Here is a 24,357-nt window from a genome sequence, read left to right as displayed (position 1 = left end):
AATATAGGCAAAACATTCTCTGACATAAATCCTAGCAATGTTCTCCTAGGGCAGTCTACTCAGGCAATAGAAATAAAAGCAGAAATAAACAAATGAGACCTAATTAAACTTACAAGCTTCTGCACAGCAAAGGAAACCATAAGTAAAACAAAAAGACAACCTATGGAATGGGAGAAAATTTTTGCAAATGAAACCAACAAAGGCTTGATCTCCCAATCCAAACATGGGCAGAAGACCTAAACAAGCAATTCTCCCATGAAGACATACAAATGTCCAATAGACACATGGAAAAATGCACAATATTGCTAACTGTCAGAGAAATGCAAATTAAAACTACAATGCGGTATCACCTCACACCAGTCAGAATGGCCATCATTCAAAAGTCCACAAATGATAAATGCTAGATGTGAATGTGGAGAAAAGGGAACTTTCCTTCATTGTTGGTGGGAATGTAGTTTGGTTTGGCCATTATGGAAAACAGTATGGAGATTTCTTAAAAAATTAAAAATAGACTTACCATATGATCCAGCAATCCCATTCTTGGGCATACATCCAGAATAAGCTCTAATTCAAAAAGATGCATGCATCCTAATGTTCACAGCAGCACTATTTACAATAGCCAAGACATGGAAACAACCTAAATGCCCATCAACAGATGACTGGATAAAGAAGTTGTGGTATATTTATACAGTGGAATACTACTCAGCCTTAAAAAATAAAATGCCATTTGCAGCAACATGGCTGGACCTAGAGATGATTGTATTCAGTTAAGTAAACCAGAAAGAGAAAGAAAAATAGCATGTGATATTACTTACATGTGGAATCTAAAAAAAAAAGGGCACAAATGAACTTATTTACAAAACAGAAACATACTCACATAGAAAATAAACTTATGGTTACCAGAAGGGGAAGGGGTGGAAAGGGATAAATTGGTAGCCTGATATTTGCAGGTACTATTATATATGAAATAGATAAACAAGATTCTACTGTGTAGCACAGGGAACTATATTCAATATCTGTAGTAACCTATATAAAAAGAATATGAAAAGGAATAATTTTGTACATATATGACTGAAACATCATGTTGTACATCAGAAATTGATGAAACATTGTAAACTGATTATACTTCAATTTTAACAAAAGATAAAATCACATTGTTTGGGGGCATGAAAGTCTATTATGCAACACTTGGCTTGCTCTTTTAAACAATTCAGTTTGTTAAATTCAGCATAAAATGTATACTTGTCTTATTGGAAAAATATGGAGGAAAGGAGTCCCCTTGCCCTCATTCCCTCACTTTTCTTTGGAAGAAGTTGGGAAACAATAGGAACCAAAAGCCGAGAGGAAATAATCTGATTTTTCCTTTTTATCCCCAAGTTTTTACATATCTAGTCAAGGGAAGCATAGAGTGGTCCTGGGGCAATTTCTGGGGGGAACTGTCTTTGAGGATGGAAAAATTTACGTAAGTGGAGTAAAAGTGGAGGTTTGCCTTGGTCAGAAAAGTGTGCATATCAGCATAAACACAGTTACGTGAAAGGTTACAACAGAGATTGCTGAGTCGTAGATGGGCAGCAGTGCAAGCTTGAGGTGGTAAGGATCCTATTTTCCCTTTAACGATACACCAATGTAGCTGAAAAGTAAGTGCAGTGTATTTTTTTCTTTTGATAAATTATGTCTCCAGTTAAAACATATTTATCAATTTACTCAACAATTATTTATAAAATACCTTCTCTCTTGTGACAAATATACAGGATATGTTCTCAATGAAGACTAGGGCAAAGAAGCTGTTTACACATCACTGTAACTGACATACTTCAGGAGACAAAAATTAAGACAAATGTTTGAACACAGAACTGCCCTTGAAAATCCAGGCAGGCAGTTAGTTAAGTATAACAGGTATGCAAGTTTAGGCAAAACCAAAGAGGACTCATTTACTTCAGAGGAGAACAGAGTTGCACCAAGCTTCCCCCAGAGATAGGTTTGAAAGAACCATAAAACTGACAATATAGCACAAGGAATAAGCTACAGGAATCATCTCACTTAATATTAAGAATACGATGCGAAGTAAAACACAAGCACCTGTCATACAATAGAAGCTCAATAAATATTTATTGAATGGATGAATAAATGAATCAAATTCGTTATGACACATATTACAGGAGTCCTAGTTTGGCAGTAAAGATACTGTTTGATGGCATGGAAAACGGGCATCTGGTTCATCGCAATCAATTTTATTATTTCCAAAAGGTATCAAGAAAAAAGAAAACTCTAACAATCTAGACAAAGACATAAGTACTAAGATTTCCCACCTAAGAATTTAGATAATGTTGGTGGTTGGCAATGATCTATTTCTTAAACTTGTGGGGGTGCATGACATGTTTATTATATTACTTTTTATTCCTTATAAAACCTTTAAAAATAAACTAACTTAAAACAAATAAAAACAAATTTTTAAAAATTGAAGAAAACCCCAAACCCTCATTATTCTGTCCCCTGCTAATCTGTAGAGTCAGGAGAGGAAGTCAAGCAGAAGCCAAAGCTGACAAGGAGTGAGCAGACAACCTCCAGGAACCCTCCTGTGCAGAGGGTCTAGGACTGTGATGGAGTCTACTCCTCTGGCGTTTAGGAGGACTTCATCAACCAGCTCTTTGCTCTACTTTTCTATCCATAATGAAGTTTTGCAAAAAAAAAAAAAAAAAAAAAAAAAAAGTCTGAACATACAATAAAATACTTTTGTTTTTTGAAATGCCTTTTAGGACTCAAGACATTAATATGACTCTTTGGACGTTGTTAGGGAGCCACTTTAACCTGACTTGTATCTGCCATTGAATTCAGTACTGAGAAGGACAGAGTCCACACTGAAGAAATATCCTTTCTCAATATTGAATCCAGCTATCAGTGAAAGGGTCTGAATTCCACGTCAAAATTTCCAACCAGCGTTTGATCAGTTTGACTGTATCAGCTACAGTCCATTAATCTGCTGGTACCTTCTCTAGAAGGATTGGTGAGAAAGCTCAGCAATGTCTTCCAAATAAGAAAAAACTACTCCAGACCTAAAATATTCCCAATCAATGACAAATTTAAAAGAATTTCAGGGATGCAGAAGTGGGTTTCATTCTAAGACTGCCCAGAAGTCACCATGAAAGAAAAGATATAGTGCCTTACTTGTTTGTAGTTACTTAAAATTAGGCATGCAAACATCCTTGAATGTTATTTTCTATTTAAATTTATAGCAGCCTAAATATATTCTTGAAAAACAGAATTCAGCTAACGTGTTACTAAATAGAGAGAAACTAGAAGCTTTCCTGCTAAAATCAGGAACAAAACAAGAATATCTTCTCTCACCACTCCTTTTCAAGATTTTACTGGAAGTCCTGGCTAATGAAATAAGACAAAAAAATAGGGGGAGATATAGACTGTGAGGGAAAAAATAATACTCTTAGCAGATGATATATGTGGACAATCTGATAGAATTGGCAAAAGTACTCCTGGAACTAAGAAGTGATTATAGCAAGGTTATAGGATTCAAGATTAATAATACAAAAGTTCATTGCTTTCCTGTATACCAGCAATGAACAAGTGGAATCTGAAATTAACAACACAATCCCATTTTCATTATTATCCCCCAACATGGAACACTTAGGTATAAATCTAACAAAATATGTACTAGATCTATATGAAGAAAACTACAAAACTCTGATGAAAGAAATCAAAGAACTAAATAAATGGAGAGGTATTCCATGTGCATGGAGAGACTAATTATTGTCAAGATGTTAGTGCTTTTCAATTTGATCTATAGATTCAACACAAATTCAGTAAAATTTCCAGCAAATTATTTTATGAATAGCAACAAATTGATTCTTAAGTTTATATATGCATTGGCAAAAGACCCCAAATAATTAATGCAATATTGAAGGAGAAGAACAAAGTCAGAAGACCAACACCACCCAACTTCAAGACTTATTATAAAGCTACAGTAATCAATACAGTGTGGTATTCTTGAAAGAATAGACTAAGGAATCAACGGAACAGAATACAGATCCCCAAAATAGAACCCCCAAAATATTGCCAACTGATCTTCGACAAAGGAGCAAAGGCAACACAATCAAGCAAAGAATGCAAAGACCTTACACCCTTCACAGAAATGAACTCAAATGGATCTTGAACCTAAATATAAAATGCAAAACTATGAAAGCCCAAGAAGATAACATAGGAAAAAAATTTAGGTGGCCTTGAGCATAGTGATGACTTTTTAGATATAATACCAAAGGCACGATACACTAAAGAAATAATTAATAAGCCAGTCTTCTTAAAATAAAAATCTTCTACTCTTCATAGGTCATAGTCAAGAGAATGAGAAAACAAGCCACAGACTGAAAGAAAGTACTTGCAAAATGCATACATGATAAAGGACTGTTTTCCAAAATATGCAAAGAACTCTTATCACTCAGCCACCAGGACATAAACAACCCAGTTTTAAAGGCCAAAGACTTGAACAGGCAACTTACCAAACAATATGCACAAGTGGCAAACAAGCACCTGTATAAACAATGAGAAGTAACTATACACTTACTAGAGTGGCCAGAATCCAAACACTAACAATACCAAAGCTGGGGAGGATACAGTGCAATAGGAACTCTCATTTACTTCTGGTGGGAATATAAACTGCTACAGTCATTTTGAAAACAGTTTGGTGGTTCCTTACAAAACCAAGCATACTGTCTTCACCATGTGATCCAGCAGCCACACTCCTTCATATTTGCCCAAAAGAACTGAAAACTTATGTCCACACAAAAACTTGCACACAGATGTTTACAGCAGCTTTATTTATAATTGACAAAACTTGGAAGCAACCATGTCCTTGGTGAATGGAAAACAGACTGTGGTCCACCCAGACAACGGAAGATCATTCAGAAATGAACTATCAAGTCATGAAAAGACATAGAAGAAACTTAAATGTATGTTACCAAGTAAAAGAAGCCAATATGATGTATGATTCCAAATATATGCCATTCTGGAAAAGGATAATCTAAGGAGAGAATAAAGAACCAGTGATTACCAAGGTTTGGGAGGAAAAAGGGATGAACTGGCAGAGTACATAGGATTTTTAGAGTGTGAAACATTCTATATGACACTATAATAGTGGATACATGCCATTATGCATTTGTTGAAATCCATAGACTGTACAACCCCAAGAGTGGCCCCTAATGTATAGTATGGACTTTGGGTGATAGTGATGTTTCAATGTAGTTCTTTGACTGTGACAAATGTACCACTCTGGCACAGGATGTTGACAGTGGGGGAGGCTGTATCTGGGGAGCAGGCAAGATGTTTATGGGAAACTTCATACCTTCTGCTCAATTTTACAGTGAACCTAAAATTAAAGTCTATTAAAAAAAACACTACAAAGTAAAATCTATTAAAAAATGGAATTAAACATTTGCAGATCCTGAAGCACCTCTAAGAAACTTTCAGTCTGAAACACAGTTTGAAATCCCCCAAGTGAGGCTTTCTCCTTTGATAACTAAAACCACAGTATAGTTAACGTAAATTGAACACACACCTCTAGAGGAAGTTGACTAAATCTTTGCAAACTTTATCTTTGTTCCTCATTGCAAACTTCTGAGCCACGTGATATCTTTAACTCCACTTACTTCTGAAGAAAGAGGTGTACAGAGAAGATCAGGGTGTTGCTCAAGGTCACAGAGCTAGTAAATAGAAGAGAAGGCTCCAGTCCAAGGCTCTCGCGTTCCAATCTGGCACTCCCTTATTCTGGTTTCTTATTCTGTGGGTTAGGGCAGGACCAGGACCCTAGTATGAGAAAAAAGGACTGAGTACAGAGCCCATCTGTGCCCTTGAAAGACTTTGCTTTATGAGTTTTCCAGAAAGTGGCCTTTTCCTCTTTTTTGTTCCTAAGGACAATGGTGAGGCATTTTCTGGTACAGAAGGCAGAGAGCAAATCTAGCGCTACCCTGAAGGACCTTCTCTGACCTTGGGGTGAACTAAAATGGAAAACTCTGAGAAGGCCGTTGAAAGAGTATTCCCGCATTTCCTGTCCTCCATTCAGGCATCCACATGTGTTTTCTGAGTGACTCTTATGTGAGGATGCTGTTCTGGACACTGGAAGTGGAGTATTGGACAAGACAGAGCAGGTTCATATTTGAGGCAGAAGAAACAGCAAACGCAGACAAAAACCCTGACTGAACTGAGAACCAGTGACTCTCTGCCAGCAGCCAAGCTCCGTGTGGTTCAGCCCTGGTGCATCTTCAAGAAGGCGCTGCAGGAGAGTAGTCAGGCGGGAGCGGAGTCCAGGGTTGCCTGGGAGGGCCAGCTGGCGAGGCAGAGGTCTACCTGGGTTACAGTTTATTCCATCCAAGCATGTTTCTTCCTGATCTGCCTTCTGCTTCCTTCCACTCACACCGGTGTGCTGACCTCAATGCAAATGGCTGCAAAGCAGGAGGTCTGACTTGATTACACTGCCTGCCAGGAAAGTTTAGTACATCAGGGAAGAGCGGAAACAAGAGGGAGAGACAATTGAGGTCTATTCCCTGAGCCAAAGAGCTGACACCAGGTCTGCTGAAGGAAGCACAAATTGAAGCCTTTTTTCTAACTGGCACTGCCCACGCAAAGCCTCTTCAGGGAAAAGAGTTCTAGACGAAGCCAGTCAGACTCATTTTTACCATATCAAGTGTGTGTGCGTGCTTTGGAAGTGGGAGGCATTTTGAAGAGGCTGTTTTTTGGTTTTGTTTTGTTTTTTTTAAGCTGCCTATTGCATAGTTTTCCAATTAAGGAGTTTTGGCTTCTACCTTCCTAGGGATTCCTGAGTCATTCTCTATGCCCCACTAAGAATGAAGTCTGTGGTCGTCCCTCTCTGCTGCTCAGGCTGTTTTGGCTGTCTTTCAGGTTCCTTACTTGTAACCTCAGAGTCACTTTCATCAAAAAAAATTGTTTTGGATCCACCCTAGGTTGACATCAGTTGGGCTTTTTTTGTTTAATCTCTTAGGGGCTTTGTTTATAGGAAGCAGTACTTACGGTAGCCTGTGTTATCATTGATGTTCAATCTGCTATAGTTGTAAATTTTGAAAACCTTGCTTTTTCAAAGTGTTAAATACAATCGCAAAAAAGTAATAAATTAAGAATTTTTTAGATTGAAATTAAGGGCAGCATATACATTTCATGAACAAAATGTGCAGAATCCCTCAGAAATTACATATAAACTTATTACTTTAAATATCTAATTCAATAAATTTGAAACAGGGAGGGGGCAGGGCACAGCCATTCAAGGAATGCCACAGCAATTAACATCAAAATGGTAGAAGATTCAACCCCCAGGAGGCCTTGAGGCTCAAGATGGTGGGAGATTTGACTTCTAGCAGAGCTTGAGCTTCATTATACGCCCATTGTAATATATTAACACGGTGAATAACATGCCCGCAGGCCCATGACAGTCCCAAGGCTGGGGTTTGTTAGCAATCTTGGGCATTCCATGACTTACAGATGCCTCATTCCAATCCTTCATCGTCTCCGGAAGTTCTCCTGGTGTCTCTGGTTCTTCACATGATATTCTTTTCATAAGGACACTAGCTCTTAATTTATTCTCTCAGTTGGAGAGACCAACGACAGCCAGGAACTAAAATCTTCAAGGAATGACATGAGGAAGCTAATGACTATAAGAAAGAGAAGGGGTTTATAAGTTATCTGATGATTTGAGTCTCAGTGAAGGGGCTTTTCATGGAATCAGAAAGCAAAATGGTCTAGAAGTGACAATAAGGAGCCAAAAAGGCACCTCCCCACACCATAGCCCAGTCCAGTGGTATAAGAAAAGCAAGACCAAGGCAGAAGGCCACAGGCACACCCTGTTCCACTCAGACCCTAACATCCCCAAACCCTCAGCCTTCCATGTTCCACGTTTATCTGTCCGTAGTCTATGTCACATAACCTTCAGACAGTTGTCCTTAACTTTTTAGAGGATCATAAACCCATTTGAGATTCTAATGAAAGCTATGGATCTTTTCCTCAAATGTCAGCATTCAATCATAGATTTGACAAATATTTACAGAGCACTCAATCTGTATAAGGCACTCTGCTCAGTGCTGGAGACACAATATTAAACATTACAGATATCCTTCTTATTCTCAAGGGGCTTATGTTCTAGAAGGATGGCCAGACATTAAATAGCAAATTATACAGTGAATTATTCCCTTTGGTTGAAATACTGGTTCAAGGAGAGGACATATGGGGCCCAGGGAACTAGTCCGGAGGGGGTGGTTCTGGCAGTTTTCCTTTTAGGAAATTTTATCAGCTGGTAGCTGAACATTCAGTAGAATCTAACCAGTCATTTGGAGTGGTGAGGTTAAGGTGGGAGAAACTCTTCAGGCAGGTTGAAGGACACGTATCAAGGCCTTGAGATAAAAAGGGAAAAAGCATATTCAAGAAAGATAAGATGAAAGATTGTGATATTGGTCCCAAGTCTTCATTCCACTCTTTATCTTCTCCTTTGCTTTCCAGGTTTGAAGTTCCTTTTAAGAAAATTATATCATCTATTTTCACACTCCTTGAATCTCCTTTGACTGATAGAATGTGGTGGAAATGACGTGCCAGTTCCAAGCCTTGGCCTGTGTGCTTCCATGTGCTCTCTTTCCTGTCTCTAATTGCTACAGGAACATGCCCAGGAGAGCCAGCTGGACAATAAGAGGTGTGTAGTAGAACCAAATTTTCCTAGGTGACTTCCAACTGACCTTCAGACATGTGAGCAAGCCTAGCCAAGATCTGTAGAGCTGCCTAGTCAATCACAACGGGTAATACATGATGATGGTCATATGCCTGTGATATTTGATGGTGATCTGCAACATAGTCATGGCATTAGATATCTGGTACAGTCAACTTGGCTGAATTGCACAGAGAGTCAGAGGAAATGGTACAATATGAAGCTAGTAAAGTACATAGGGGCCAGACTGCTGATCCTATGAAGGACTTTAGATTCTCTTCTAAGAGTGATAGAAAGTCATTGGAACATGTGAATCAGGGGATGTCATAATCAGTATCTAGAGAGATTGCTCAGGTAACTTTGTAGGGAATGGATTCACAATATTTCAGACAAGTGATGATAATGTGTAAAATAAATGTAGTAGTGGTGGAGATGCAGAGGTGTATATTTTATTTTTAGGATTAAAACTAGTAGGACTTTGATTAATTGGATATAGGGACAGATGGAGAGAGAAGTGTCAGGCATGCCTGCCAGGTTCTGGATTATATACCTGGATGAATGATACTACATACTGTGAGAGGGAAAACTGGAGGAGGATGAGTCCTAGGACTGAGAAAGACCAGAGTTCCGCTTTGGACCTGTTCAATTTGAGTTTTCTCTAAGGGGAGATGTTTGGTAGGCAGTTGCATATGCATATCTGAAACTCAGAGGAGAGCTCTGGATTAAAAGTAATTTTGGAGTTGTGAGTCTATGGCTCATAATTGCAGCCATGGATATGGATGAGATCATACAGGGGAGAGCACAGAGTGAGAAAATGAGAAGGTCTATATCCAAGCTTTCAAGAACTGCAGAATTTATGTTAGGCACAGGAGGATGGGATGTAAAGATAAGAGGAAAAATCAAGAACACATAGTATCTCAGATGATAGTGGAAGGGAGAGTTTAAAGAAAGGCAGTCTACTGTGAGATGCTGTGAGAAGAGATAAAAAACAAATTTGCTTGTAATTTTAAGAGATTTGTAGAGTTATCCCATCATATAGCCCTGAAACCCAGGTTAAAAACTCCTACCTGTGGTTTCCTAAAAGCCAATGAATCAGATAACCTAACTGGATTCAAAATATTAATTCTTCACCATCTCAGAGACAGGGAAAATTATTTAGTTGACCTTAAAGTCAACTGCAATTATGTGAGTTTTTAATCCCTAAGTAGGCTAGTGGCCCAAAGAAAGAGAGTATAATAATACAAAGAAGGTAGCTTCTTTATTTTCCTGTAAGAAAATCTGCTCCTCTACAAACGTAGAGAGCATCAGATAAATCAGCTTCAGGGAGATGGCTGCACAGTTATGAAGCTCTGCCAGGTATCCCTGATCTTGTTTCCAGTCATGGTCAACACTGGCTTCCTCCTGCCCTGGAAACTAATCTTCCTGTTTGGACTTAACTGTATTATTCTTAACTCAAACAGAGATAATGGACAATGAAATGAATAAAAGCTGGGGATTCTGAGATGTGATTTCAGAAAACTATAGTCAGAAATATGTAAATTTGATAAAATAAAACCGTAAGACTCTCAATTCCGTGCAATGAGCGCTCTTCCTCCTGACCACTCAACAACCGAACCACTACTCTGATTGCCAGAAGCCAGCAATTTTATAACTCTGCCCCTCAGACTCTTCTTTTTAAATTGAAATGAAGTTGATTTGCAATATTGTGTTAGTTTCTGGTGTACAGCATAGTGATTCAGCCATACATATATGTATTCTTTTCAATATTCTTTCTCATTATAGGTTATTACAAACTATTGAATATAGCTCCCTGTGCTAAACAGTAGGACCTTGTTTATCTATTTTATATATAGTAGTTTGTATCTGCTAATCTGAAACTCCTAGTTTATCCCTCCTCCCTTTCCCCTTTGGTAACCATAAGATTGTTTTCTATGTCTGTGAGTCTGTTTCTGTTTTGTAAATAAGTTCATTTGTGTCATTTTTTTAGATTCCATATATAAGTGATATCATATGATATTTGTCTTTCAATCTGTCTGACTTACTTCACTTAGTATGATAATCTCTAGATCCATCCATGTTGCTGCAAATGGCATTATTCCATTCTTTGTCATGGCTGAGTAGTATTCCATTGTGTGTGTGTGTGCGTGTGCGTGCGTGTGTGTGTGTATAGAGAGAGAACATCTTTTTTATCCAATCATCTGTTGATGGACATTCAGGTTGCTTTCATGCCTTAGCTATTGCAAATAGTCTGCCTCTTACACTATTGAGCAATTCCAACAATTAGAAAGTTCATCCTTTTACTTTCTCCCAATTGGTTCTAGTTCTGTTCTCTTGATCTTTGTGTTATTTTCCTAGGGCTGTCATAACATATCCACAAATTTGGTGGCTTAAAACAACAGAAATTTATTCCCTCACAGTTCTGGAGGCTAGACATCCAAAATCAAGGTTGTCCACAAGGCTACCCTCCCTCCAAAGTCTCTGTGGGAAATCTGTTCTTTGCCTCTTTGGTGGCACCAGGCATTCTTTGGCTTGCTGCCACATCACTCTGATCTCTGCCTTCATGGTCACATTGCCTTCACCTCTTCTCCATATGTCTCTTGTAAAGATTGTATTCATTAGGTTTAGGATGTGCCAAGATAATCCATTATGATCTCATCTCAAGGTCCTTATCTTAAATTACACCTGTCCAGACCTATTTTCTAAATAAGATCACACTCAGGTTCCAGGGACTCAGTTGTGGACCTCATTATCTTACAGAAGTGTGAAGTGGGCTGTTTGATGCGCCAAAGACTGAGTTTTAAGTATTACTTACTGGAAATATTCTCCAAAACGTTTTGATCAAAACCACTTCAAAAATTTGTATCACACCAAAATCCTTTTCACCTACTTATATTTAGTTCTGCCCATTTATAACTGGAAAGATGCCTCAGTCCTCCCAAGCCTCCAGGGTTTTTCTTGTACCTGTTGTCATTGTTGTTGTTGTCGTCAAATAGTAAAGTGATGCTCTTTCATAGGTTTATTGTGAATATTAAATGACAACATGCCGGCAAATCACTCTGTCTGGCAAAATATCAAAGTGCTCAATAAATGTTAGCTGTTGTTATTATTATCACTATTCTTCTTCTGTTATAGTACTTTGAAGTTTTTAATGTGTAACCACTGACTCATCTGATTTAATAGTTATAATCCCACAGTCGGGTTGGTATTATGTCAGGAGACCTAGACTTGGCAAGATACTACCATAACATTAGTTTAAGAATTAAATTTTATTTGCCTATTCTCTTCCCACATATGACTTGAAGCAATTAAAACACTACATATGGGAGGGAGGGTATAGCTCAAGTGGTAGAGCACATGCCTAGCATGCATGAGGTCCTGGGTTCAATCCCCAGTGCCTCCTCTAAGAATAAATAAATAAATCTAATTACCTCCTCCCATCAAAAAAAAAAAAAAGCAAATTAAAAAAAATACATATATAAAGTAGTAAATTGGGAAAATCAACATGTAAAGATCAAAGTATAAATTGAATTTTAATAAATACATTTCTAAATTTATTTCCCATTCATGACATTACTTCACGAAATTTCACAAGTTGTTTTTAAATACATGCAAGTAGGTTTATTCTGTCTGCCATTAAGTGTTACATTTCTCTAAGAGATGGATTTTTTCAGTGCCTCCCTCTGCTGCAATCTCTCTAGACCCAGAACAGTTGGGTGACTACCCACAGTGCTTGATAAAATGTTACCCACTGCAAGACACAGGCTGCTGTTCTGATTGCCATGGACACAACTAGTATAAATACATGTATAAAACAGTAAAGAGAAATGCAGTGTTGTTCTCTAACCACTGTATGGTCAGAAAATTCATAGATACTTAATCGGTATAAAAACCAGTTATCACGACTTCATCGAGTAACGTCATCACCTCTATTCCATCTCAGCCCCCAAACTTGTGAAATCACTTGTTTTCTTTCTCTTCATCTTTTCACCACGTTTGAATTGTTCTCTCTGATATGCTTAGTTTTCTGAAACTTGATGAGAGTGAGTGGAAATTCATTCAGGTCTACCCTTATAAGTGTTAGCTTCTTAAGTGGTTTGGGGGTATTCTTGTTTTTGTTTTTAACCTGATATATCTGGAAACTTTCCCTTCCCTACCCAAGAATGTGCTCACTTGCTCCCTCGCCCTCATTCTCTCTTTCCCGTCAAGATTCTCCCCTCAAGAAATACCTTTGCTGAAAACAATCAAAACTATTCTATCCAAGGGAAAGAGTTTTCCAAAATTTAAGCATCAGGTTAAAACCACATATTATCTATCAAACCAGTTGTTTACCTGTTCACTGCCAAGGAAGCTGGAGGTACATCAAAAACCAGTGATAGGAACAGCATTGAGCCTCACACAGGAAAGTCTGGGGTTTCAGTAAAGCCCCATTGTCTTGAAGCTATGTTTAAATTCAGAAAAGTTTTTCTTGGCTGAGCCAGCACCCTCAAGCAGATTCCATCATGCTGCATTAGAGTCTTTGGTCTGTAGCTATGTTGGGAATTCCTGCTGCCTGGTTCTCTCCTGTGTCCTGGTAAAGGATTGAGGTTTGTGTGATTTCAGTGAGCCATCTGACATGTTGAGCCCTGTTTTCTTATTTCTGAAATCTCTTCTGACTCTGACTTCTGATTCGTACTCAGTCTCTTACGGCGCTCCTCGGCACGCATGAGGAGACGCAGCCTTCCCAGGGGCACAGGTGCCAGTCAGTTCCGGACACGCTAGACCACATACTGTTGCTGACCTTTGTTTATACAAGATGGTGGCTTCCGATGACACTTTGGGGATAGGGCACGGTCAAATCAAATACAACTTGGTAAGCATAGGCTTCCCTTGAGGAATAGATTCTCTCTTTTCAAGGGATTTGTAAATTGAGGTTAGTCCTAAGACACAGTAGAGAAAAGTGTTTCCTTTCCCCAAGTGGTTCCAACCATGCATGGGCAGCCCCAGAACTGGCTTGGTCTCATAGAACGCACTGGGACAAGTAAGGGGGAATCAAATTCTAGGCTGTCTTTAGGCTATATTTCACAAACACTGGTCCAGGCCAGTGCTACTCACCCATGAAGGTATCCATGTGCTTCCCTCCAACTTCTTCCCCATCAATGAGATTTTAATGCTTCTTACCTGAGAGCCATCTGGTTTATTAGTCAACACATTACTTAAAAGCATTTAATTTAAGCCATCATCTGACTTAATTTTATGTGAGCTATTTACAGTATTGTCGTTGATTTATAAGAAGGGAAACCAATACAAGTTAAGGGAATTACTAAATACAAAGCTAAACACCACCACCAGATCCAGAATCCTGGATTTGAAGTGTATCAGCCGAGCAGCTGCGTTTCAGTGCCTTTCTGCTGCTGGACTGTATTCAGAACGCTGATGCTAAATAGAAAAGACTTTAACTTTTGTGTGTTTTTTTTCCTTTGGGCTTGTCCTCAGCATAAGGAGGTGCCAGATCATCCTGGATGGTGCAGTAGGGCCCCTGCTTGTGTTGAAGCAAAGCGCAGCAGTTTTTCTCTCTACTCAGCCCCTTATCTCCACCTCCACCTCAAGTCCACTTCTGACAAGAGTGCAGTTGCCTGTGGGAATGAGAAGGAACTGGGAAGCAACTGAGGACAGAGGCCTGTGCTGTTTCAGCGGGGGTTTGGAGGTCTCAGGGCAGGCACGCCTCAGCACGTAAACTTGCACATACTGGGAGATAGACCCTTTCTCACCCGAGCCTTTACAGCCACTCAGAAAGACAGACTTAATGCACATTTGATTTATAATTGAGGACATGTAAATTCGGAGAGATTAAGTGACTGGCCCAAGATCGCACGTTACTAAATATCAGGGGTGGAACTTAAATCCCATTCTTTGGGCTCCAAATCCATAATGCTTTTCTCTATGCCTCATGACTGACAATTTCGAAAAAGTCCTTTTCTACTCTCGAGTTCCATCATGCCCTCTCAGAGGGCAGGAGGGATGTTCCAGGGCAAAGTTGTTTGAACTACTCCTCTCTTCCATGATGTATTAGCATAAAACTTACTTGTTCAAGACATATTTATTGATGGTTTGTACTAGGTGCTAGGGAAAAGCAAGCAAGCAGGCAGATAAAAACCACTGCCTTTGTGAAGCTTACAACCCATTGGAAGGAGACAGATAATAAACTAGGCAAATAAAGCACAGCGCCTGCTAGATGCTGATAGGGAGGAAAAATGAAGCAGGAGAGGGAGCTAGAGAGGGTTTTTTTGGGGGGGGGGGAGGAAAGAGCTTCTGTGGTCCTCCACTGAAAGAACATTCCAGGCAGAGGGAAGAGTAAGTGCCAAGGTCCTGTGGTGGAAACATGTCTGAATGTAGGTGCAATAGCAAGGAGGCTGGTGTGGCTGGCAGAGCATAAGCAGGAGAAAGAGCAGTAGGAGGTGATTTCAGAGAGTACCAGGGAGCTCAACCATGTGGAGACTCATAGTCCATGTAAAGTCTTTGGCTTCTACCCCAAATAAGATGGGATGCCTGAGAAAGTCTGTGCAGAAGGACATGGTTTGTTTTGACCCATATTTTAGAACAGATATGAGAATAGACTAAAGGGGGAGAAAGCAGAAGCAGGGAGACTAATTAGACAGCTATGGCAACAGTCTAGGAGAAAGATGATGGTTTGGGCCAGGTGGTAAGATTGGGGGTAAGAGCTAGATTCTCAACATATTGATAAAGCAAGTAAGATATACTAACAAGTAGGACAAGAGATGAATTACAGCACGAGTGGAGGGAACAGAGAGCACTGGGCAGGAAGTCTGGAATTCTGAGCTGGAGTTGCAGTCCCATCTAACCTTTTCAGTGTTACCCAAGGAAGGTCACGGAAAAGCTTGGAGCCTCATTTTTCACACCTATAAAACTGGGCTTAAATATCTTCCTGACCTCACAAGGCTCAAATGAATATGATGTCTATGCAAAAGTTCGCTTGCTTACAATTGAATCAGAGCTCTGTTGTGACCCTGAGCAAGTTCATTAGCCTAAGTGACTAAGGTGGGGAGACTGTAGTCCAATCTGGAATGTCTTCAGAACAAGATAGAAAACAAAAAACAAAAATGTGACAGTTGTGAGAAATTACTTTAGGAAGCTTTGTTTTTAAAAAGTTGAATCTCCTTCTTGATGAGCTAAGAATAACCATAAAAGAAAGTCCCCGAAAACTATTTTAACCAGAGCCTCATAATCTCTAGTCATAATATAGATTTTGTACTCTTTCAACTTGTATTTATGAAATATTACCTAGTTGGTGGTTTATAAATTCCCACCCCTCCCCCAAGTTCTCATATTCAGTTTTAGTTCTATTTAAGCACAAAATGCTTCTTTTGCTTTCCCCTGTCTCTGGAATTTTTCTAAATTTTTACTAACAAAAAAACTATGATTGAGTTTTTCTAAGTGACTCAAATGTTTACAACTTTCCCGGCCTTGCTTAAGCATGTAAAGCCCAAGCTGTCTCTTTCCAATTCACAAATTCAGAAAAAGCACTGGTAGGTAAAAGGCTCAGGATGAGTGTAGGGGAACTGGTGAGCCCCTCCCAGGGGTGGGGGAGCAGGAGTCACAAGGCAGAGTGGTACTCCACAGGGAGCTGCCTTCTCAGACAGAGCCATGTGCTCTGAGCTACAGCTTCCTCCTCCTCTCTTCATTCTCTATGACCCTCCCAATCTTTCCCATCAAAACCTACCTACGCAAGGTAACTGATAAGCCATTTAATAAGCCAAGGTAACTGATAAGCCATTTAATAAGCCAATTTATATTGAATTATTAGTGCGGAAGAAGGATTAGTCCCCAGGCTCTCTGCGCTTTAAGGGGAACTCCCAGAAAAGTAATGGCCTAACTCACATTATGGTGGGACGGTGGGATGTTTAGGCGTTGTGAAGACAGCTGTCTCGTAAGGAGTGCCTTTGGGAAAGACTCATGAAATCTCATAAGGTGGGCTCCTTCTCTGCCTATACTTAAAGTGAGCAGTCCTCAATATTGCCCCTGAGACCATTTCAGGGGATCCACAAAGTCAGAACTATTATCGTAATCACATCATTTCCTTGTTTCTCTTTTTCACTCTCATAATCTCACAAGTGTGCGGTGGAGTTAGTCACACAATGTGTGACGTTGTCATCACTCTGATGTCTAATGAAATGCATGCTTGTATGCTTTCTAAAAAAAAATTATCAGTTTTAATCTCAAGGATGGTAACTATCAACAGACATAATTCACTTTACAAGAAAGCTCTTTGGGGTCCTCAATGATGTTTTAAGGGTGTAAAGGGGTCTTGAGACCCTTCAATGTTTGAGAGCTGCTTCTTAAGTTTCCCTGTCTGATCTGGCAGCTGAGATACCAGAAATACAGCAAAACCAGAAGCAGGGTGGTAACACTTACTAAATTTAAAACTGTAAGCCAACCCATTTGCAAAGGTTGGTATCTAGAAGCAAAATCAAAACAGCACATGTAAGGAAGTGCTCCAAAATTGACCAGGTCACATCAAAAGGACAGGCACCAACATGAAGGAGCTCTCACTGGTCAGATCAAGGACATCTGATATGTGACCTTGTCACACAAATGTCAACAGCATCTTTTGGGAGTAAGAGCTAGAGGGGAGAGGAAGGCTTCACACACAGAAGGAAAAGACATAGATTATCATTAATTTACACATTTTCCACATTTCCCAAGAGAACATCATGCACCAAATATTTAGACACTTTTAATTACTCAGTATATTAATACAAATATACAAAATAATATAGAATTAAATAACATATGAAAACACTTACTAAATATATAAATATGCCATTCAAAAGTGAAAACAATTTAAGTTTTAGTTCCTACATCACTGGATAGAGACAAGAAAGCAAAAGATACTGAACAGGTCACTAACTTCATCTTATGACTATTGAAGAGTTCATAACTGTTCTACTAGTTCGAACAATATGTTTACAACAAAGATTTGTACACCCATACATGCTTCCACTGCTTTTATGAGAAGTTAACTCGTGAAAAAAGAAGCTAGGAGACACAAAGCATTGGAACTGGCTGACTGCTATTCAGGAAACTCCCTAAATGCCTATGTTCATGATATGTTTTCATACTACTAGGCTGAATTTAAAATGACTAAAACAGGTCTGGGTCTTACCGTGAGACAAATGGGACAAGATATGCATGCTTTTTCAAAATATGAGCCGCTGTCTAATACTAACAATAATTAGTCGGCTATAAAAATAGATAAGTAAAGTTAAGGTTGCCAATGTTATTTCACGACAAATCAGTTCCAGTTTCATTGTGGTAAACATCACAGAAGTACATGAAGAATAGCAGTGACACTGAAGCTTCTAGAAAGACCAGTTATTAGCAAAACAGTAAGCAGGCAGTAGACTACATCCCAAGTGATGAGGAAACAGACTTATGGACCCAAGAAGAGGAAGGGAAGAAGAGACAGAGCATCAGCAGAAAGGCAAAAGGTAGTCTCAGAAAAGTTCTTTGGTCCTCAACCTTCCTGTATTCTTCTCTTTCTTTTTTGTTCATTTTTTTTTCCTGGAATTTCATCAGTTTTTGGAACTAAATGGCAAATCATCTGGTCCCACCTCTTAATTTTCTGGATGCAAACATGGAAGTTCACTGTGTTAGTGATGAACACAGAGTTGCCACCAGTTGGAGTCAAAGTCGGCCTCTGAGCAGTGGCTCCTGATTCTAAGTCCAGAATCCTTTCAACAGCACAGCACTGCATCGTTTCACAAAGTCAAGTCCTATAACAGACCTGAGAGGTAAAATGACTTCCTCTTGGAACTCACATAAGCTCTGGGTAGCCTAGATGGCGGCAGAAATTCTCAAAATCCTTAGGCTTTGACTCCCACTTCTTTTGCTCTGTTAGGTTCCTTGGAGAATGACCCCCTTTCTCCTGCTATCCTACTGAGTCAGATTCAAGTAGACCAGGGAATAACTTTCAGGGTTCTGTTGACTCCTCTAGGGCTCTGGGTAAAAGAAAGATCAAAATATTAACTTTAAACATTTATAATTTCTACCCTAATGGATTTTAAGAAGATAACAGGAGAATCAATAAACACAGAACTCTCCTGCACATCGGCAAAGATGAAGTAGACATTCCTGACCCAAGGTGATATGAGGGTCAGGGTCTCTTTAAAAAAATATAGGTAATTCTAGGAAATAATGGTTTGCACAATCATTTAAGTCTTGAAGAAAAAGAACATGTTCAAGAATTCCAATGTTCTACATGTATTTTATTTATAAGATCTTGAGTTCTGTTTGCTGTGGATACTCACTCGCTGGACGTTGGGCTGGGAATGGTCACAAAGTAAACAGATGGTGGTCCTTTCAAGGGCTATTAGCTTTCTAGCACTTAGAGTGGGAGGATGTGGGCCTCCCTACAAAGCACGTAGACAGTTAAGTAAAAGACCAGGGATTTAATCTTGGTGCCATGCCTCACTCTCTTTGTAACCTTAGGTCATTCTTTACCAGAACTTGCAAAGCCCTACATGTTTTAACGTTGCTAACGTTTCCAGTATCAGTGATCTGTGGTGAAAGACAGAATAGCTCAGGCAAGAATGCCCAGGCTTGTGGGCCTGTTAGCCATCTACTTCATGACTGGATTTTGCTATGACATTTTGATGTGATGTGTAGCATTTGCACCCATTCAAGGGCAAAATTTTGTAGAAAAGTAGAAGCCTTAGAATGCAAGATTTTTCCCAGCAATTCTAACCTGGGCAGTTCTGTAAAGATTGCTTAACACTTTTCTTATATATTACATTTCTGCTGCTTGGACCTATAAGGAAACTGGGGAAGGAATGAGGGTTACCAATCATCTAGCCTTAACCTGGGAAGCATAAGTACAATTATCTAGCAAAGCCAAGATTTTTTATTTTTTTGAAAACAAATATTCTTTGTACCATCCTTCCAACTAATCAACAAATTCACCACCACAAATTGTTTATTGAGGAGCCCTCTTATGTGACATAGGACTAAGCTTAGAATAGGAGAAAGCAACACGATTCCACCCAGGATACAGTGTTTGACTAACATTGCCATTGGTACCATTGCGAAGAGTCCACTTAGAGGTTAGGTTATTATGAGGTGAAGTGAAAAAAATAGTTTAAAAAAAAAACACTTCTATCTGAAATAGTTAGATACTTGAGGAAAAGTGAAATTTGGAATATATGTTTCACATGATTGTCTAAATCTTCTATTGCTTTCCAATTCAGCCCTGACCCAATCAAACAAAAGAAAACTGCTACTCAAAGATTTCTACAAATTAGGTAATTGTCTGCAAATATCTGCCCCAAAGTGAAGGTTTTGTTTCTGAGAAGCTTATAATCACTGGTGGGTTGACTCATGAGAAATAAAAGATTATTCTCAACCTCAAATTTAACTTCATTGGAGTATGTATGGAAGGGGCAAAGGTACGCTATCAACTGGGTTTTAACAGAAAGAACTATCATGAAATGGTGGGAAATCTCCCTAGGAAATTTTAGTTTCTTCCCACTTTCTATTTCAGTAATAAAGGACTGATTCATGAAAGAAAAAAAAATGTTCTTTGAAAACCTATCTAATGTTGTATTATTATAGTCTCATGGGAAGTAACTGTGATGATCCCCCCAGGAATGGTGCAAAGAGAAATCGGCCCTGTCTCATCACACCTTCCTCCAGGGTGCAGCTTTACAGTTGAAAAACCCAACGTCATACTCTCTGATATTACACAGCATCACAAGCAAGGTGCAGGGAGTCTGACTTCTCCACGAGGATAACATCCATCGTTAGAGATTATCCTTCTGTCCACAAACTATGAATCTGCTTATGTTTTAGTGAGCAATGAATAGGTGATTTTAAGCTAAAACAAACTTTGTTATGGTCATTTATTTTTTAAAAAGGTGAACCTTACTTAACAGACTTCTTTTACTTACCAGATGCGTCTTACCACTGGGCAGCTCCATGGAGATGACTTTTTGTCTACTCATACTCAGTAAGCTCAAGAACTAATTCTTTTCTCCTCTACTCTTTCTCTCCCCACGAACTCTGAAAACATACACACACACACACACACACACACACACACACACACACACACTCAGGTCCCCCTCTCCACTTCTGTTTCTGTTCACATCACCATTTTTCAGGTCACCAGGTCCAAAATCTTAGAGTCATTTTTGACTAATCATGTTTCCCTGCCCATCCAAAAGTTTTCTGTTTCAGAAGATAATAGAAAGAAAAAGAGAGAGAGAAATAAAGTAAGAGTAAGTAGAGATGAAAGGTAAATGTGGTAGGACTATTCGCTTTCATCACAAATTGACAATCAGAATGCGATACTTGAAGAAATAAAAAAAAAATGACAGCATCTTTGATGATTTTCTTCCTTTTTTCCCAACTTTTCATATAACTTAAGTTTTTGTCTTAACAAACCAGTATTTCCCCAACCTTGAGGTTTTAAGTCTCCAGCATAATTGACACAGGATTTTACTAGTTTTTAAGTAAGTGGGACCAAATAATCTGGTTGTTAAAACTTGTGAAACCAGACCAAAAAAAATCTAGTCACTCAAAATTTGTTACTGCACGTCCAGTGTAATTAACTGAATTGGCCGTATGTCATGAAAACACTGTCAGTAAATGGCGATCTCAGCACTTACAAGATTCATACAGATTTGGATGTTTACTTCATAAATGAGAAAAAGCCTGGGAACAGAGAGACGCTGAATCGTCACTTCAGGAACTGAATAAGGCGGTGAACAATTAGATTTCCCAGAAAATACAAGACTTAATGAACAAAGGACAGTCATTTTGCAAACGCCCCTTTCTAGTGAAATTTAGCTTGTGCTTGAATAGATTGTATTATAAGACTCTTATCCAAAAGGGACTTTTTAAAATGAACACTTTATATTTTTCTGCCTGCACTTTACAAAAGAATACAGAAAAGTCAGCAAGCACTAACAATAGCGCCTTTCAAGTCAGGAAACCATAACTGAAAGAATATTCCAGCAGAAATCAGGAGACCAGGATTCTAGTACCAGGCCTGCTGCTAACTGTGACCTCAGGGAAGAAGGTCAACTTCAGTTCCTAACTGGAAAAGTGAAATGTTTGGAAAAAGTAGAATCCAATGGGCCCTGCCTTTGTCATTTTGCAGAGAGCTCATGGGTTCCATGGGTTTATGTTTAGGTGCAATAAGATGATCTGATGTGCAGTCTCCTGTCCCAGACAGAGCAAATCCCTGTGTCTACTTTTGCAAAAGAGTCATTGACACCAGTGATGTGTTGCTTTTCTGATAAAATCACAAGAATTAATCTGGTGTTTATGTAAGGTTTATGCAAAATTAAGTGTTCTAAAAACCTAGAGCATGAAAGATATTCATCTATGAGACAAAATGAAAACGCAAAAAAGGTAGCGTTTGAGTGAGATTTTTTTTTTAATAGAAATGTAAAATAACACTCAAAGCCGGCAGTTTTTCTTCCCCCTCTTTCAGGCATCTGAGATGCAGAAAACTCCCCCATCACCACTTCGTCCTAGGGAAGTCCCATTACCTACAACAGAAACTGCAGCTCTGCATTAGCTTTAATAAATTATGTGCCATCTTCAGAAGCCAAGGAAATTTAATTCTCTCCCTCTAGCTGACCTTTCTGGGTTTATAGTGTCTCTTGTTTTAGGATGTCTCACAATGTTTTAGACTCAGCACCTATGAGGTTACTGAATTTACAATACAAAAAGGAAATTGAAAAAAATCACTTTGCAAATGTATCCTTTCATTCATTCACTCACTTTTTAAATGAACATCTACTGAGGACCTGGTACACATAAGACACCATGCTGGATGTTGTAGGGCACAGAGAGAAATGAACGGTGCAGAAGTGGAGAATGATATGTCACAGTCATCATGAGTATGAATCACCTGTGTGTTGTCTATAGCGTCTGAGACATAGTGAGTGTGTGACACAGAAAGCACTACATAATTAGTGGTCACATTGGACGTATTCAGGGGAGCTGACCTGTGGGATGCTGTAAAAAGAGAAGAGATTGTCCAGGGCAGGAAGAACACAGCGTGGGCACCAAGACTTCTCTGGCTTTGCCATCAGACGATTCCGTAGTGATAGAATAAATATTTTCCACATTTCCTCTCCTCAACCCTGACTCTCAATTTACAAAATAATTAGCCTTTAAACAATCTTCGCAAATGAAAAGCAGAAATGTTTCATGTCCAATTGCAAGAAAATGGTCCCAAAGTGTTTCAAAATAACATCAACATGTACGTATTTTGGAAACGTCAAGCCAAATCCCCTTATTTACATCTTTGTGTGACCCCCCCCCCCAATTGTCGTGAACAATCATTTCTTTTCGCCTTTGTACTTCCCTTAGGGACTCACCTCGGTCTTGGTTCCGACGGCGTTTCCAGTACAGTAGGATTGAGATTAAGACCAGAAGAATTACCAGGGAAACAATACTTAACAACAGTGGAACTGAAAACCAAAAGCCTGTGGATATTGAAGGGAGAAAAGGAAAAACAAGGTCATCAGTGGAAGCCGTTGAGGTAAGAAGTGATAAAGCCATACTTGTGATGAGTTTTTATTGGAGTTGAGATTCTGATGAAGATTATTCTTAGATATATACAAATTGAGGTCTTAATTCATGAGCTCATATTATGTTCATAACATTTAGATGCTAATAATTGCTAACATGTTTAATGTGGTTACTATGTAATAAGAGCTTTGAATATGTTATCTCATTTAATCCTCAAAATAGCCCATGAGTTAGGTATTACTACCATCATTAAACAGATTAAAAATTAAAAAACAAAAAACCCCCAAGGCTCAGAGAAATTAAGTTAGCCCAAAATCAATGCCATAAGTGGTAGAACAAGGCTTGGTCAGAGGTCTGTTTGCCTCCAAAGCACATATTCCTTGCCATACTGTCCATTAAAGGACTGTGTTTATTGAGGAAGTTTTAGAAAATACAGAGAAATATAAAGGGAAAAAAATCATGAATCTCGTGATTCCAATGCCCCAGGAATAACTCATCTCAATGTTTTTATTCTATTCCTTCTCGTCTATGTCCTTGTTATCATATCTCTTCCCAATAGCCCATAAACGCAACTTAGCCTGGATCTCAGCTCCTCGGTGTCACTGTGTAATACAAAGGCAGGTGCTCACTCCCTGACTCGGGCGCCTCCCGCACCTTCTCCATACCTTTCTAATGAGATTTATCACATCATAATTTAACTGAGCATCTTCAGATTTGTGTAACTTCAGTAGTTCTAGTGCTTGATATAATGCTTTAAGCATGGAAGATTTTTTAGTAAATTGTGGTCACAGGATGAACAAACATTACATGAGTGATGTATAAGCATTACAAATAAGTCAATTTGGGCATTCTTGGAAGAGGAAGACATGTTCCTTTTCAGGTTCTTGTTTTTCAGGGAAATTTACCCTTCACTTTGGCTGAATCTGAGGATCTTTTCACAAATGTCCAAATCGAATGCCTCTTGACCCATTTTGACAAAATGTTGACTTTCTGACTAGTTAGTTTTCAAGGACCCCAGAAATGACTACAGGAGATGTTCCTTGGAGGCCACCGTGCCAACAAGGCACAGGCTTTTCCAGATTTTTATTGTTCACAATGCCTCTCCGAAAAAG

At 39.0% G+C, this 24,357-nt stretch overlaps 1 protein-coding gene across 12 annotated transcripts in view; it reads right to left on the bottom strand.

The window, feature by feature from the left end:
* LOC105081557 (OX-2 membrane glycoprotein) overlaps positions 1-24,357 on the bottom strand; it is a 97,255-nt gene that overhangs the window by 63,741 nt on the left and 9,157 nt on the right. For 8 of the 12 annotated variants that reach the window (XR_012506930.1, XM_074363372.1, XM_074363399.1 and 5 more), the window contains one exon: positions 23,092-23,199. Coding sequence is in view for 11 of the 12 variants with exons in the window: in XM_074363372.1 (XP_074219473.1) it covers positions 23,092-23,199 (108 nt within the window). In the remaining variant the exon portion in view is untranslated. Of the gene's footprint in view, positions 1-12,212; positions 14,320-17,425; positions 18,703-23,091; positions 23,200-24,357 lie in introns of those variants that run through there. The other 4 variants (XM_074363378.1, XM_074363413.1, XM_074363387.1 and 1 more) reach the window with 2 other exon arrangements.

This window comes from Camelus bactrianus, chromosome 1 (assembly GCF_048773025.1).
Source record: "Camelus bactrianus isolate YW-2024 breed Bactrian camel chromosome 1, ASM4877302v1, whole genome shotgun sequence".
Taxonomy (NCBI): domain Eukaryota; kingdom Metazoa; phylum Chordata; class Mammalia; order Artiodactyla; family Camelidae; genus Camelus; species Camelus bactrianus.
Note: the sequence above shows the minus strand (reverse complement) of the source record. Positions and strands in the feature narration are given on the sequence as shown.